Genomic DNA, 13715 nt, shown 5'->3' on the forward strand with positions numbered 1-13715 from the left:
ATGGAAATAACAATAAGCTCTAATATATCTCACTTTCCTGATAGGAGTGGTCTGAGGAACTTGTTGTTTTAGATCAACTGAGAATGGATACAAGGAAGAAAAAGAAGGGAACGTTGGAAGACAATTACCTCTCTTGGATGAGAGAATCAGCACCAAACAATTGAGATGAACAAAGAAGAACTAGCAGCATTCAGGGCAATCATTCAGCCAGAAGATACATTGCTTTAATGTCATCTAGGTAGTTAAGGGATAGAGAGTATGATATTTTTAAAATTAAAACAGAAGCAGGTGCTACATGAAGATAGGTAACTCCAGGAAACTACTTTCAAATCAAAGACCATAAATGCAAGCAGTCTATAAAATTTTACAGCATACACCAGTTTTTAACTGATTTCTATTGAACCATTTGTGAATGTGAATGGTGAATGTTAATAGCACTGAATTTTACCTTCAATCAATTCTATTAGTCATAACAGTACACAATTAAAAACACTTAATTTGCAGTCTGTAAAAAAACACAGACTAAGCAGATGGAACATGGGACACCCAGGTTTTCCCAAACAAATTGCAGATAAGGACATGTGATCTCTACTGGTTCAATGAAAGAAATGCATGGGGAGGACAGAATATCTATGCATATAAAAATGAATGCAATTTGGCCAGACTAGATCCAATCTCTGCAGCTGCACAACTTCACTAAAGTCTTTAATGCCCTCTGATGTGCTCAATAATCCCAGGTAAGAGGGGAATTGATTTACATCGCCTTCACAGTGTTAAATGCCCTAATTATTAAACAGCCCTCAACATATGGCAAGGAATTAAGGAATGTAAATCAGGAGCTGTGTGCTACACAGAAATCACATAAATGGTTCCCAAATAGCAACACCACTTCTGGAAGGTTAGCAGAATCATATTTTTCTGATTTATACACAATTTCCACAAACTAGTGGTGAAATACTCTTCATGATAAAGCAAACTATTAATAGGGTGGCAGTGGTAAACAAAATTTCCTTTAGCTTGTGATTAATTTCATTAGAGCATTAACATGGAAAAAAAAGATATAAAAATATTTTTAAAGACTAATCTTGGCATATTAAAGTGCTTTGATTCTTATAATTAAAATATATTAGACTTTTGACAGTATTCATTCAAAATCTGCTGATGCTTTAATTTAGAAATTCGGTGAATAGTACAGCAACACATCCTCTATACCTGTTTCTTGAGATAGATGACTCATTGTTGAACCAACACTAATATCAGAAATGTAAATGTATGCATATACCATAATGATAAAATTTATTATCTATTCTACTTTCGAGTTTCCAAAGGACATTTGAAAAAAATATCATACAGATGTTTAAATCTGCCAGTTGCTTAAAAGTGGTCAGTGGTTAGTAAGATAATTTTACCTCCTCCTTAACTCATCATCTCTTTTATTCTGTCCTCCTTCCCTTTCCCATGTTTCTTGCTCATAGTGGTTTCTCACCTTGGCTTGTATTACCTTAATGCTAGGTCATTGAAAAACAGCTTTTTTTTCTACTTCATATATGTTATTTGGAGTATTTAGAAGCTACTGTTAGATATTAATTGTAATAATAATAATAATACTGACAATTAAAACAGATTAAAATACTGCCAAAAAAAAGTGGTTTTTTATATGCAATGTCCTTATGCATGATCCTTTCTAATTACATACTTCTCTCTCTTCACACTATTAATTATAAAAATTGGATGCACTTGATTGTGCATTGAAAAGGTTATTCTTAAAGACAGTCATGAAATGGTAGCATTGCAAGAAAAGAGAAACAGGAATCTGTAGTCAGTATTCCTGCCAGAAGGAACAAATCTGTCTCAGACCAGTCAGCAACACCAGAGAACTGTGCTGGCACAAAAGGAGGGCCACACAATCTGTGGGGAAAGGACAATCTTTGCTTTCTACCTACCTGGGAGTCTGCTTTCACATCATTCCAACCTCCTCCATCCAGTTTCACTGGAAATCTTCCAGGCAGCTGGATGTCAGCAGCTGTACCTGGGAGGAGGGCAAGGCAAGGCTGGGTTTCCAGCCACAGAAAAAACCTGCACAGCTGCATCTACCTGGCAGGTCTCACCTGGACCTGAGTAACACTGTGCTTAGATGGAATAAAGTAAATTCATCAAATCTTGGGCAAAAAAGACAGTTGGGCATTTTTTTATAAGAATGGACAAAATAGGTATTTAGAAAAGAAAAAGGCAATATAAAACCAGAAGAATAAAGCATGAGGGACTTTGGATGGTGTCTCAGGGCACTGCAGAAGGGCAGTGATTAGAGGTTCCTGGGTGCTTCCTGAGGAGGTGCTGCTCTCCAGGATACACAGTGCTGTGCAGCTTCTCAGTTCCCTGTACACTGCCAAAGTAAACTGAGAAGGATTCAATACAGTGCCTGTCCTTTAAAATACTGTCTTTTCACATATTTAACCTTCTCAGGACTTCAGCATAAGGTGATTATAGGAAAAATGTGGCAAAGACCATAAACAAGGTATTTTCTCTTCATTTTCACAGAGCCTGTCTGCCCAAAATCTTATATTTTTCAGTGGGGTCCTTATGAATAATATGCTCAATGGTTGTACAACACTGTGCATCCTGCTGTTCTGAAGCAGTTTAAACTTTTCATTTACACAGACTTTTTCCTTCAGCTATATCTTCAAGATCTAACATACTAATCTTTTTTTTTTTTTTCACTTTTTCCAAGTAAGATGGAAAGCTGCAGCCATTATTTCAATGTCTTGCTGGTGGTCAGCTAAAGAATCTTAGAACAACTGAGTTTAAAAATAGCATTTGGAAGGTCCAAAGCAGAGCAATCTCTGAAGACACAGCAAATTGCCCAGGTCATATTCTGTCAAATTGTGAGAATCTCCACAAAGATGGAAACTCCACCACAACTCTGAGCAGCATTATCTCTGCAAGTGCTGAAAATCATCAGCATTGGCCTAATAGATGAGTTTGCCTAACAAAGCTAAGGAGGGGAAGAAAATAAGTCTTTTTTTGCTCCTTTAAGATGATATCTCATACAGACAGACAGCATTGTTACACTGTTTGCCACAATCAGGCCTTGAATGCAGTAGAAGCCTGTTGTGCTATGCAGAATCAATGTCTCCTACCAGTTTTTTCTTTATGGATGCTAAAATACAGAAAATATATTTAAATGTATATTTGCCATTAGAGAGCTCAAGAAAAAAGTTTACAAAAACCCTAACTTTTTCTACTCAAACTGAAGGAGTTATCCATGTCTATTTAATCCCAAGGTTTTAGTTTTCATTGAAAATAATATTTCAAAATTTGCCAATTAATTGTCTTGAAAGTTAAGCATGACTATCTTAAAACATTAGTTGCTGTCACACAAGCAGAAATCAACATCACTAGTGATGCTAGTCATGCCACAGTAATTGCCATTTTTCCTTAAATCAAACATATTCTTAAGGTCCATTTTTTCACCTTCGTGAACGGCAGTGTATTTCAAACATTTTTTGCATCCTATACATCTAAACCCAAAAATGTCAAAAACCATTTCTTGTTTATTATAAACTAGTTTAATAGCTCTTCACCAAAATTTTCACGATATCTTTAGGTGACTATATAAGTGAATAAGTGAATAATATATTCATAATTACTAGTCTTTTTTTGGTATATCTTATTTAAGAAAATATTTGAAATGCAATTTTCTGTGTGTCTTCTATAAAAAGAATATACAAAACTGAGTACTCCATGTATCACAGCAGTAAACATTAAAGGATTCCCCTGACATTCTTTATAAGTACATCTTCTGGTGTAACCCAGAATACTATCAATTTTGTATCATAAAATCCCTTCATTTCTACAGATTGACTAATAATTTTTTTCATTGTAAGCAACATTGATTACTACATTTTAAATTCACTTTTTGCTTGGTTAAAATCCACTAGTAAAAATCCATTAAATCTATTAAAATCCCCAAAATTATCCTGGATGAATTTCTAATGTGCTTAAATATTTGTGAAAATGTTTTAGAGTTAGATCATTTAATAATAATTATATTTCCAATTCAGGTGGCTCATTGCAAATTGTATCATTACACAAGGGTAATAAAAACTTTGGAGCTACAATATTGCATTCCTTTGGTACTTAGCTATTTAAACTAGTCAGCCTGAATGAGAAGCAGTTGTATATTTCAGAGAGAAAAAACGTCATTGCAAGATTTAATATGATAAAAGGTTTTAGTGGAAAGCAGTCAACAGTAAAATACCTTGGGTATCAGCACCGCTTCTCAACCATTTCCTAAATAACCCAGAATAACTGCATCACAGAGAAAAGATGATGGATTTGCTGTCTTTGTCCACCAAATCTGGCTGGAAAATGTAACCACCCCGCCAGTCTGATTTGCAATGAGCACCAGAGCTACACAGAAATCTGCAGGATCTGCTTCCATGGCTTCCTTGCAGATGAGACAAAGTAAGCAAAGCTCTAATTCAGCCTTGGTGTCGTCAGCAGTAATTCTAGCAATAGAAGCAAATGCTGATGCTTTGCCAGGAAAGGAAAAAAAAAAAAAAAAAACTAAATATACGTGTTCAGTGAACTGGGATAGCCTCCCAGACTAGCTCCTCTATAGGCATATATAACTACTGTAAAGTACCTGCATTTCTGGTAACTCATCTGAGGCAGAGCATTTGATTCTTTGGGATGGTGCTGTGCAGGCCCAGGAGGAGGGCTCAATGATCCTTGTGGATCCTTCCAACTCAGCTTATTTTGTGATTCTGTGAATTTTCTGCTTTGCATCATGCAACACTTTCCCCAGTTGCACTATTCTGCACAGCTGTAGCATTAATTTTGTTTTTATATCTTCACTGTTGATTTATTCACAGACTTTCCATAAATAAATAACCAAATAACTTCTGTCTAGCTACTCAGCCCCTATCCTACACTAGATAATTTTTCAGATTTGTTTTTTAGTATCAAATAGATTTCTGTGGGTTTTTTATCCTTCTAGTTTCCTAATCGTTCCCTGGAATGCTTATAGTTACTGAGTTAGTTCTGTTTATGGATTTAGCACTGGATGCCCTGGATAAGTTATTAATGAGATTTTCATATCCTCCTCTCTATTGCTTTTCCATTTTTTACAAGGAATGCTTTTTGCCAACATACATTACCCACAGCTCTAACATAAATTAACCCGAGTTTCTTGCTGACTCCTCTGAAAGCACTAGCATGGCCAGATTCCATGTGGCCCTTCCAGGTATGCCCAAAGGAGGAGCATACAATATCTTACCCCTTTGTGTCCCAGCATAGCTACAAACACTGTGGGCTTTTAGAAGATGCAAGTGTTTCTCTGAATTGCTCTGCACTGGCACTGGCAGAGAGATGCTAGCATTTCCAAAAGATGAACCTGGAGCAAGGAAAGTCTAAGGAAGCAACCAGAACTGAGATGGGGAGTTGAACTTTTCCCCTTTAAAAACAGTAGTGAAAGCTTTCTAGTAGGGTTCTGCAGAAAAATATAGTCAGAGAACCTTCCTTTACAATACTCTGAATTTAAATGTGTTTGGGGCTGACAAATATCTCTTAGGTTTGGCTCAGGGACTAACCAAGCTAGGGTCCCCCAGCTAGGGATTGCTATAGCTACAAACTCTTCCAAAGCCTGTTAAAAACTCTGAATCATAGCAATGTATAAATACAGTGCCCTAAATTCAACATATTCCAGATTATTAGCATATGGCCATGGCCTGTTTCCTGGCAACTGAAAACCTCCAGCTATTTGATAAACACAAACACACACACACACACACATGCATGCATGCAGCTCTCCTGATCTGGGCAAGAGACAAAGATAATCTGTGAAAAAATGGTTTTTCCTTGTGCCCATACTGGTGAGCATATCACACAACTTTCAATCACCAAGTCTGACATTCTGCATCATTACACTGATTCTATGCAATGAAGATGAAAGATCTCAGCAAGTGCTCGCTGCTGACCATCTCTCTGATAGAAATAGTCCACAAAAACTCCCCTCCATTCTCTTCAGTTTTCCTGTTCAATTGATTTGAAAAATGTTGGGAAAAAAGAGGGTTTTGTCTTTCTATATGAGAAATGCAATGCAGATGCTTGCTTAAAGCAATCAGAACATTTGAAAGTAGAGATGGTTCCTTCAAAATGCAATCACAGTGCATTTAATTTTTACCTACCTACAGTCTTATCTTCCTGTTTTTTTAAACAACCAGTATTCAACTGTTTAGTTACAATAAGAATGCCATTCCTGAAGCTGGTGAGACAGACCACAGTTTGCAGAAGGATCCTGACATTTCCATAGATCTTACCAACGTCAATATGGCACTATGAAATCCAGCCCGCTGTCCTTATAACTTCCCATTTGGTTTTGTTTGGTGTAGTTTGGTTTGGTATTCTATTCAATTATTTTTTTATAAGTTTTGGACAGCAGAAAAGACAGAAGTTCTATAGCAGTTGAAAAGGCCAATTTCAGATGTGAGAAAGTAAAGAATTCTGAATAACTTATGGAGATAGAATATTGAAGTACCCAGCATGATCATGTCTGTTCATGGGGCAGAGAAGAGCAGACAGATAATTCAATCACTTCCAGATATTTTGGTTCCTTGCTTAGTTTTAGTGCTCATTAATGACTGGGTTTTCTTTTCAACATGCTCATAAAAAGCAAAGGATTTATGAAAAAATGTTACCCTAATTATCAGCAAATAAAAAGAAGAAAATACCTTCATGATTTGTAGAAAGTCATAAACAATTAAGGTCTGTATGACTTGCCATTTGCATGGCTTTATTTCATACAAATTAATGTTAATGATACAGCAAATTTGTTTTGAAGTCAAACTTGTAATTTATTTTGATGGCTAAACAGAAATGGCATGGAATGTTTGGGTAAAATAGTTCATTTCAGAGCTGGAAGTGCAGTCAAGAGTGTTCCAGCTGCATTCCTGTGCTTAGCATAAAATGAGTACAGAGAAAAGATTATCTGCCCTTGAATAAACCCATGGTTATCCATATCAATGCAGTAGGTTGGGGTATATATCTAAGTCATATGAGGTGCCTCTGGCTTCAGGAGATGGTGCAGTGCCATTTTCTCCCTGTGCATACCAATTTTGCAGGTTATTTCCTCACTGTAGTGTTCACACATCCCTCAAGGATCCCAGCTGCTAGAACAGTCAATAGCCAATGGCCAAATGCTGTTTAACTAACAGAGGTGTACCACCAGTAAAAGTTAAACCTTCCTCAACAATCTGTAGAAAACAGTACTCAGTTTTGAAGTGCATCAGTAAAGCACCATGTTACATACTGTCAGTACACACACCAAGCCTCCCAGTAAAATTAATTACAAATCTATCCTTTAATTCAGGAACTACCTGCCAACCAGACATTTACTTAGCTGAATTTAATATACAGTCTTTCAAGAAGCCTATACATTTCCCTTCTGTTGGTCAATAACTAGATAAAACACCAGTATCAACCCAAAACATTTCATTACTAACGGAGCAATTGTTTACAATTATTGAAATTCTTGCTGTAAGACATCTCTGAAAATGTATTTCACAGCAAGTGAAAGTGGGCTGAGGAGCAGCTCTTGCTTTCAGATGACTTTAGAAGCATTCATCTCAGACCCAGGACTATTTCTGTTGTAGCATGGAAGGCCAAACTGTGATCCCAGTCATAGCAGTGATACATGCACAGTAATGCAAACTGCTATGCCTGGTTTCAAATGAGCTATTTCAGATTCATATAAATGGAAGTGAAACATAACTGAGACTAGGTACCTTAAATTAATGATGTATGGCATGGTCAGAATGCAGTAATTTCCTGCAAAAACCCTTCTAGAAATTCCCAGGGCTTACTAGGCACATAGTGTTAAAAAAAAAGGTTAATTATTTCCACATCTTTTTTCAGACTGTAGATCAATCAATATAGGAAAAGCAATAAACTGCTAGAAAATTCCTGAATTATAAAAGTACCTAATTACTAAGCACTATTTACAAAACCCTTGTTTGGTATGTTTTGCATCATGAATTATCACAATTGCCATTTACATGTGTTCTTTCGAACTGTAAGAATCCATTGATCCACAACTGAAGTGTTCTTGAAGATTAAGATTAATGTGTCATGAATCACCACGGTTTAATATGCATAACACAGTTTCATTTCACACATATTCTGCATGGGTTGATTGCCATGTATACCAATATCAAACAGATGTTAATTCTTTAATTTTTTTGCTCTCGGAGTATGTTTTAATTATCTATGAGGCTTCATAAAGAAAAAGAGGGAGGTTATTTTGAAGCAAATTTAATGAAAAATATAAAAGAAAAATCCATTAGATTTTTTTCTTTATTTCATTTTCTCAGCAATATAATTTCAATATTAAAAAAAATACTTGATATGCAAAAGAACTGCAGACTGCTCTCATTAAATGACTCATTCCTTGTAAGCAAGAAAACTTTGATTATTTTTCTAATAAAATTCATGATTTTAAAAGCTCTGCCAACTCAACATGTGCTCGGTGATATGAAATGTTTCTGCAAGTCATTGTATGTGTATACTATGCCTAAATTCTTAAATTTAAGTATTTTGCAAAAAAATCAAAACTCCATGCAAAACATGACTCTATAAATTCTTGCATCAACACTGCTATAGGTCCCACATATCATCCAAACTAAAAAGTCTTTAAATATAAAATATTTCAAAAGCCTCCACTGTACAGGCGTCAGAAATGGAAATGAAAAGGCATCCTAGGTTAAAAGTAATGTATAATGAGAAAACTGTTTCAGTCAGTGTCAGCTCCCACTTTCTGCTGTGTCAGATGCAAGCCACAATTCTCCAAGACCAGAACAGCAACAGAGCCACAGGTCAGGATGGAACAGTGCTGGATAAAAACTCTGAGCTTTAACTAATGCCTAATTTGATCAGAGTGGTTACTGTAATTTCCACAGGAGTTGGAGCATGCCTCTAGCTTTGGGCCTGATCTTCCTGAAATCAACAGGAACAGGAATGGCTCCCAAGAATTTTGCCCTAGAATTAGTTTCATCAAGCTGAAACAGTTTCCAGGTTGAAAATTACAATTACTAAAACTGCTAATGATAGTAGCAGTAGAAGTGTAGAATCACACATGTCAATGTTAGATAGTATAAATACAGATAAACAACAATAGTAGATAAAATATTGTCAAAACTAAGCTATTCAGCCCCTCCTTATGCCATAGAGATTTTTCTGTACGCAGTAATATTTTCAACACCACAAAAATTATTTTAATTTCTTGCCTATATAACACTTACTGACATAAGGTAGCATACAGCATTAAAATCAAAATGTGAACTGACATTTTGAAAAATAACTGACAGTCATGGCACAAGAGTGCAGTGACCTCTGTCCTCCAATATTCTCTTTTTCTGTATTTTTTTCCCAAATGCCCAAAAAAGTGCAAGGTGCCCAGAAACAAAATGCATATTACCAGTGACACCTTAACTCCAAAGAAGTCAAAATCACAATATTTTCACTGATTTTACTGGGCCAAGGAATGAATCTAAAATGTGGAATTTATACCAATCACACAAAACACTTGTGCAGATTTCTGAAAACACAAATCTATCGCATTGCAGGGAATTAAGCCTGCATTCCTTGTTCAACCAAAATTCCCTGACCGGAATAACAGCTTTAGATGTTATTTTTGTTCACATTCTGTTTTACTATGTTAAAACACCAGACTTTTTTTCTTTTTACTTAAGATAAATGTGTGAAAGTGCCTTCTTTCCATTCATAGATGTTATCTTCCTCAAACTTCAAATGATTCATCTGGGTGAATGTAGTTATAAATAATTTATCAAGTTACATACCAGTTGTTAGGGAAAAAAAAACCCTGAAGGAAGAATATCACTGCATAAAATCTGAACATTAAAATTGATTTTTTTAAAAATCAATCTTTAATTGGTTTTATTACCTCCTAATCCAGGTCTGAGGCGATTATCATAACCATCCAGAAGTCTGTCTAGAATTCTTGTAAAGATGGTGATGTTATTCTTAGCTTCGTCTTCCAGGGAGTCAGCCAGCACTGATCTAAATGGATATTTTACATTTTAGAAGGTGCTAAATATGTTTTAACATACACTCAACATGCACTTTTTTTTCAGTCTGGCCTTTACTTGCTGCATTCCAACAGGAAAGGTGCATTTAATAGTATATTAATACACAATTTATACATAAGAAATTCAGACATATAAAGGTCAACAGCATACTCTTTAAAATATCCATGAAGTCATTTTCCAGTAGCCTCTACTTGTAGGCAACCTTGCATTACTGTGAGTGCTACTTCAAGCTCCACTAACATCATTAGGGGAGGCTGTGCTGGTGGAAAACCCTAGAAGAGCTTCCCAGGCTTTGGCGGCATGTCACTCCTAACCCGGGATAACCCGGGACCCCATGCACAAACCCATCTCCTTCCAGCTCTGTCTTATCTCTCCTCACCTAGGTATACTCTATCTCTGGATAAATCCTGTGGATTTGCCTCCACCCAATGGTCATGTAATGTACATGACCAGAAGAACTAACATGAGGGAAAACTCCAGCGATCATGCTCAGGGAGTCCTCTGACGCCAGCACTTGGTGGGAGGGAACACCAGTGCTGACTAGCAAGCTGCAGGATAGCTGTGGACAGCCTTCATCTTTCTAAAACACTGTTTTGTCATAAAAAGCACTATCTGATATTCCATCAGATGCAGAAAAGCCTTATGAAAGTTGGATGGAAAAATGAATCATAAATGTAGTGTCAAGAAGAATATGTAGCTCAGTGATTGTTTCAAACTTCCCCAATAAAGAAAGAGGCATTACTGCCTTTATGGATCAAATCTCTGTGGAACATGCTAGGGGCTGGAATATGAACCTGCTGCCCAGCCAGCTCCAGAGTCCTCCAGACCAAAAGGGTTTGTGCCAGGGAAACCCTGACACGCAGAAAGCCTTACACATGCAAATAATACCGTGCCAACAATTCTAAGCACTGTACATGTGAAATGCATGAGCTCATCAGTGTTATCTACTTAAAACCAGGGTATTAGTATCAAGGAAGTAAAGCATCATATGCTACACACATTATCATTTACACCTTTTTCAGCTACCTAAATTTTTAATCCTAATGTTTGAGTATTAATCGTCTCAAAATGAAGACATTCTGAATGCCATAATAGCAAGCATGTTTTCCTCCTCCAAATCAAAAGTAGGTTTGGGTGATATTTTCTCTAAAGCAAGATATAAAATGATTAAAGACAGGGCTATATGTCGGTCCCCAGTGCAACAGCATAAAGAAGTATTTAAATGTAAATCATTGCAGTCTGTGCTTTCAATCATATAAACCATAGAATTTACCCAAATCAGATAACTTATGAAGAACCCATGAAAATGTCATGTGTGATTTTACTCATGTGATAGTTTTGCAATTACCGGATGGTTCCTTTTTGTAAAATGTATCATTATACTCATGGATTACCAGAATACGTCTCTGCCATTTTTAAGCTTCCTCTTTGAGATACAACAGTTTTTGTAATCAAGATTCCAGTAAAAAAAATTAGTTCAATACAATTACATCAAATTAGGGTCGCATCCTGCAAACTTTACTTAGGCACAAAGTCTTTAATAACGCATCTGGTCTCTTTGACGTCAGTAAGATTACTCACTTGAGTAGGGTTTGCAGGATCTGGCCCACTGTGACTCAACTAATACTGCACCATGGTTAGGTATAAAGTGAAATAGAAAACATAGTTTCAGAAAATGCTTTGTTCGCTGGGAAACAAACAATATTGGAGACTCGCTAAATCTTAGGAATGTTGCATTATGTAGCATACGATCTTTACCATATTAGGACAAGACCCACTGCAGCCAGAACTAAAGCAAGTGTATCAAAGTTACAAACTACAGTTAATTATGTGTTTAGGAACTGTGAGCAACACGAAAGGATACTGTAATAAAAATTACTTGATCTTATGCTCTCCCTTTAGAAATTAAGAACTTTAAACGACATAAGAAAAGTTGGTGAATAAAGGATGCTATTGTTTTATTATATGTGATTGTGAAGTTGTATGCTATCTCCACCTAGAGGTTTAAAGATTAAGCATCATTTTGAATTCTATTATGTTTGACCAAAAAAATCAAGAAAAAAAAAAAAAGACATGTCCATATTGATAAATACATAAGCATTATTTTAAAGAGTGATTTGCAGTGTGACTTCATGATAATCTATTTCTCCATTTTGTAAGGTACAGAATCACAGGGATACAGTAACTCAAATCTTTAAGATCCAAAAAAGCATTTAAAGAAATTGTTATTTTAATGGTGAAATAAAGCATCAATTCACAAACCGTTTAAGGACAAGAGATCAGGCTTTTATGGTCCCTAAACTACATTCTACTGCATTTGCTCTAGAAACAGTGCAACACCGCATTCAAACAGCTAAGAAAGATTTTTTTATTACGTTACTACATACTATACTTTTATAAACCCTCACACAAGCTCACCCTTTGCAGATTGTAACATACATGTTCGCAACGAACAATAAAACTAAATATCCTCTCACCTTGTTGGTAGCCACACCAATAAAACGAGAAGAACCAACTGCATCTCGGAGAGTGCCAGCTTCCTCTTCATCGCTGCTCTTCGCAAAACCTAACGGTGCAAGAAAAACACAAACCCACTCTCAGCTACAGTCAGTCTCCGCCAAGCAGTGCTTTCAACTTAACCCGAGGAAAATATGTCACTTCACTGGAGAAAGGAAACCACTGGATTTCCGCAGCACTTTTCAGTACTAGCAACTTATTGTATCTCCATCTTTCCCAACGATCCTGCTCTGTGCAAGGAGGCAACGTATGATCAGAAGTGGCATGTGAGCCGGCGCATCAGATGCTTTCCTGTTCCGTGATGTGAAAACCCCGAGACGAAAAGGAACAAAAAAAATAAAAACCGTATGTATGGGAGGATGGGGGTTTAACCACCCCTCGCCTCAGCACGGCACACCGCAGCCGGGGGGGCGGGGGGCGGGCGGGAGGCACAGTCATGCCATTCGCCGGGGCTCGGTACGGGGACCGCGGCGAGCCGCCCCCCGCCGCCGCCGAGCGCCCAGCACGTTTGACAGCCGCTCGGCACGGCGCCGGGGCCGGGGCGGAGGGGGCAGCCCCGCAGGGACACGAGTTGCGGGGCGCAGCAGAGCCCCCGACACGGGCGGGCGCTGCCCGCGGCAGCCGGGGACCCCCGGGGACCCTACCTGGGAGCAGCGGGGGCCGAGGCGGGAGGGAGGGGAGAGGGAGGGATGGAGCGAGAGAGGGAGGGGAGGCGGGTGCCGCCGGCCAGCGGGGCCGGCAGCGGCGGAGAACGCGGGGCGGCGGCGGCGAGCGGGGCCGGGGCCGGTGCCGGGACCGAGCGGGACCGGGACCGAGCGGCGGGATCGCGCGCGCGTGCCCGCGCCTGCCGGGGCGCGGGGCACAGAGGGTGCGGGGTCCCCGCCCAGGGCGGCACCGGCACCGGCACCGACACCGACACCGACACTAGCCCGGAGCGGCTTCCGCGGTCTCGGAGGGCGCGGCAGAGTCGCCGGGGCGCGAACGAGAAGCGGGGCGAAAGGCGCTCCCCAGCCCGGTACCAGACATTTTCCGTAGCCCTCCCTCCCTCCCTCCGTGGGCTCTCAGTCGCCCCCGGCCAAGTGTGCGCTCGCCCGG

At 38.6% G+C, this 13715-nt stretch overlaps 1 protein-coding gene across 2 annotated transcripts in view; it reads right to left on the minus strand.

Moving 5' to 3' along the window:
• The window catches only part of GABRA2 (gamma-aminobutyric acid type A receptor subunit alpha2), a 58468-nt gene extending 45073 nt beyond the window's left edge, over positions 1–13395 (minus strand). The window contains exons 1-3 of one of the 2 annotated variants that reach the window (XM_079306925.1): positions 13265–13395; positions 12581–12669; positions 9959–10074 (exon numbers count right to left, since the gene is read on the minus strand). In XM_079306925.1, coding sequence (XP_079163051.1) covers positions 9959–10074; positions 12581–12651 — 187 coding nt within the window. In that variant the 5' untranslated portion in view covers positions 12652–12669; positions 13265–13395. Of the gene's footprint in view, positions 1–9958; positions 10075–12580; positions 12670–12766; positions 13131–13264 lie in introns of those variants that run through there. The other variant, XM_079306924.1, reaches the window with a different exon arrangement.
• Positions 13396–13715: the final 320 nt, after the last annotated feature.

Source organism: Erithacus rubecula, assembly GCF_903797595.1.
Source record: "Erithacus rubecula genome assembly, chromosome: 5".
NCBI classification, from domain to species: domain Eukaryota; kingdom Metazoa; phylum Chordata; class Aves; order Passeriformes; family Muscicapidae; genus Erithacus; species Erithacus rubecula.